The sequence below is a fragment of the Urocitellus parryii genome, chromosome 4, assembly GCF_045843805.1.
Source record: "Urocitellus parryii isolate mUroPar1 chromosome 4, mUroPar1.hap1, whole genome shotgun sequence".
NCBI lineage: Eukaryota > Metazoa > Chordata > Mammalia > Rodentia > Sciuridae > Urocitellus > Urocitellus parryii.
In genome coordinates, this window is record NC_135534.1 from 163,113,593 (window position 1) to 163,116,793 (window position 3,201).

The window sequence follows — 3,201 nt, forward strand, 5'->3', positions numbered from 1 at the left end:
AGCATGGTGACAGGTTAGAAGATTCCTGGCGTCCAGATCCCAAATCTCAACCACTGTAAGCATTTTCTCTAAATCGGTCATAATGATGTTTGTGGAGCTTAAAATAAAGAATCATTTTGTTCTCAATATTAATTGTTGATTTTAAACATTAGTTTGCCTCTAATCTCCTTGAGTATTTTGTTTAAAACAAACTCCAACATTGTACTGAGAGTGGCAGTAGAACATTCTTCTAATTTAGTAGGATCAAGTTAATGACATAACTTATTTTTGACTTGATGGTGAGTACTCCAGAAACTTGGTCATATCAAACATTTATTACCAAATCAGAAACTTTGCTTCAATTGAAATTTGGTCTGAAAATCCTGTTTATCTTTATAACTCTGTATTGCAGGCTCTTAAAAAACCAAAAATGTATCATATAAATGATATCCTTCAACAACTAACTTAGGAAGTTTTAGAAAATGAAGCCCATATTTACATGTCACAGAGCTGATAAAGAATATATATATATATATATATATATATATATATATATATATATATGAATTCTTAAAACTCAGAAAACAGCAAGTAACCCCAAAGACTGAGAAATTGTATTAAAAAATGTTTCACCCAAAGAGAGAGACGGATAGCAAGTAGGACAGGACAAAATATGATCATTATGATGCATCAGGGCAGTGCAAATAAACCACAAGTTGACACAACAACATATTTATTGGACTGGCTATAGGTAAAAATCCTTGTCGTGGAACTTTGGCATGATTGTGAAGCAATTGGAAGGTTTATAACCTGCTGCTGAAATTAAATAATCATTCAACTAGTTTGGAAAACCATTTTAAACTTGATTAGGAAGGCAAAACCTATACCCACCATATGACTCTGCAAGTCCATTCCCAAGAGAAAAGGAAGCACGTATCTATGGACAGATTTGCATATGAATGTTCTAGGAGCTTTATTTGGAATAGTCTGAAATTGGAAACAATTCAATGTCCATCAGGAGTGAATGACTGAAGAAATCATAGCATATCCACATGACAGAACACTAATCAGTGACTGAAAGCTATCAATCGTGATACACAAGCATAGGGATGATTATACTGAGGATAAGAAGACGGACCAAAAAGGAGTGAATTCTGTAATATCCCATTTTGAACAAATTCCTGATATATAAAAAGGAAAACTAATCTATAATGACAGAATGAATACTAGTATTTATGGGGAAACAGAGCCTCTGGTATTTAGAAATGAGATGGTCAGTGTTTACAAAGGGACACAGCAAGATTTTTAAGGTGACATGGCCATATTTAGTAACTTTTTGGTGGTGATGGTAAGGTGAAGGTCAGGGCATTCAGAAATGCCTTTATTAAGGTATATACTCAGTGTGTTCCCTAATAAAGACATATATACAGAGCAAGATCTTCAGAGAAGTTGAAGACAAAAGTTAATGTTCATTCACCCTATATGGACAGCAGCTTCTCCAAGAGATGGTGCAACCTACAATCACAGTGACTCCAGAGAAGGCCGGCCTCAGCAACTAAGCAAGGTCTGAAGCATTGTAGTGAGAACTGTCTCAAAATAAAAATAAAAAGTTCTGTGGATGTGGATTAGTGCTAAAGCGCCTCTGGATTCAATCCCAGGAATATCATCTAGAAGAAAAATTTAACAGAAGTTTAATTTGGAAAAATAATTCTAAAAGGGGGCCTGGGGGCAGGGCAGAGGAAATAATAATGAAAAAAAAATGGTTGGAAAACACTTTTCTTAACACATGTAGTGAATGTGTAAAGGAAAGTAAAAAGAGAAGTAGAAAATACTGGGGTGACGTTCAGAAAATTGAAAGCATATTGGTTCCTATTTAAGGCATAGTAACAAGTCAAGGGCTTCAGAGAACTTAGAGGCAAAGGTGCAAGACCACCCATCTCAAGCAGCCCAGCAGCATCTGCAAGATCCCCAATGGCCTTGCCCTTGTCTTTCCTGCTGGCCCTGGTGGTGCTCAGCTGTAAGTCCACCTGCTCTCTGGGCTGTGACCTGCCTCAGATTCACAATCTGGATCTTGCAACTCCTGACAGGAATGAGGAGGGGACCTGGATGCTCCTGGAAAAAATGAGGAGAATTCCCACTTTCTCCTGCCTGAACTACAGAAAGGACTTTGATTTCCCCAAGGAGCAGTTGGAGGGTGAGCAGGTACAGAAGGCTCAAGCTGTTGCTGTACTCCATGAGATGACCCAGCAGATCTTCAACCTCTTCAGCACCCAGGAGGCCTTTGCTGCTTGGAACAAGACCCTCCTGGACACCTTCCTCACTGGTCTCCATCAGCATCTGGATGACCTGAAAGACTGTGGGACCCAGCAGGTAGGGGTGGAAGAGGCTCCCCTGAGGGCTGTGAGGAAGTACTTCCACAGGATCACTGTCTACCTGAAGGAGAAGAAATACCTGCCTTGTGCCTGGGAGGTGGTCAGAGCAGAAATCATGAAATCCTTCTCCTCATCAGCCAACTTGTATGGAAGACTAAGGAGCATGGAATGATACCTGGTCCAGCAGGGAAATGCTTCTCACTGATGAACACACCTTACCACACTCCCTCAAGTTCTGCCACTTCAAAGACTCTCCTTCCTGCTGGAACTGTGACATGAATTCAATTTTTCAGATGTGTTCAGGCCTTTGCCCAATATTGCTTTCAAATCTGTAGGCACTAGACCCTTACATCCCTGCAGATGTGTCTATTTATCTATTTAAATGTTTATTTAACTATTTATATAATTTTATTTATTTTGTCTATATGATATTATGTATATGTTTGAAATATGATTAATAAAGCTGAATATTTTCTTTATATTTAAGAAGTTGATATTTTTGTTCTTCATTACTTTTTAAATTTCTTTAACTCTTTACATTCTTGCAGGGAATGAGGGATTGGATTCATATTTCTTTTTATTCTTTTCCATTTTATTTTAAATTGCAACCAAAAGTTTAGTTCCAAATGCTGATTTCTAGGTTGAATTTACTTCAAGGCCATCATTATTTTTGCCTGTAGAAAAAGTGAGATTAATAGAAAATCAATAAACTCTGGATATGATAAAGAAAAACCATAAAAATTACCCCTCAGAAGACGAAAAAAATAATGGGACTTCTCTGACTCATCTTTCAGCTTACTCCATTGGGGTTTGTGCTTAGATACTCTTCATGTCTCACTCATTATCCCAA

The 3,201-nt window shown here is 37.7% G+C and overlaps 1 protein-coding gene across 1 annotated transcript; it reads left to right on the forward strand.

Annotated features, from left to right (window-relative positions):
• Positions 1–1,950: 1,950 nt before the first annotated feature.
• On the forward strand, positions 1,951–2,523 carry LOC144254565 (interferon alpha-5-like). Its single transcript, XM_077797877.1, has one exon. It carries the CDS (start codon positions 1,951–1,953, stop codon positions 2,521–2,523), a length of 573 nt encoding a protein of 190 aa, XP_077654003.1.
• Positions 2,524–3,201: the final 678 nt, after the last annotated feature.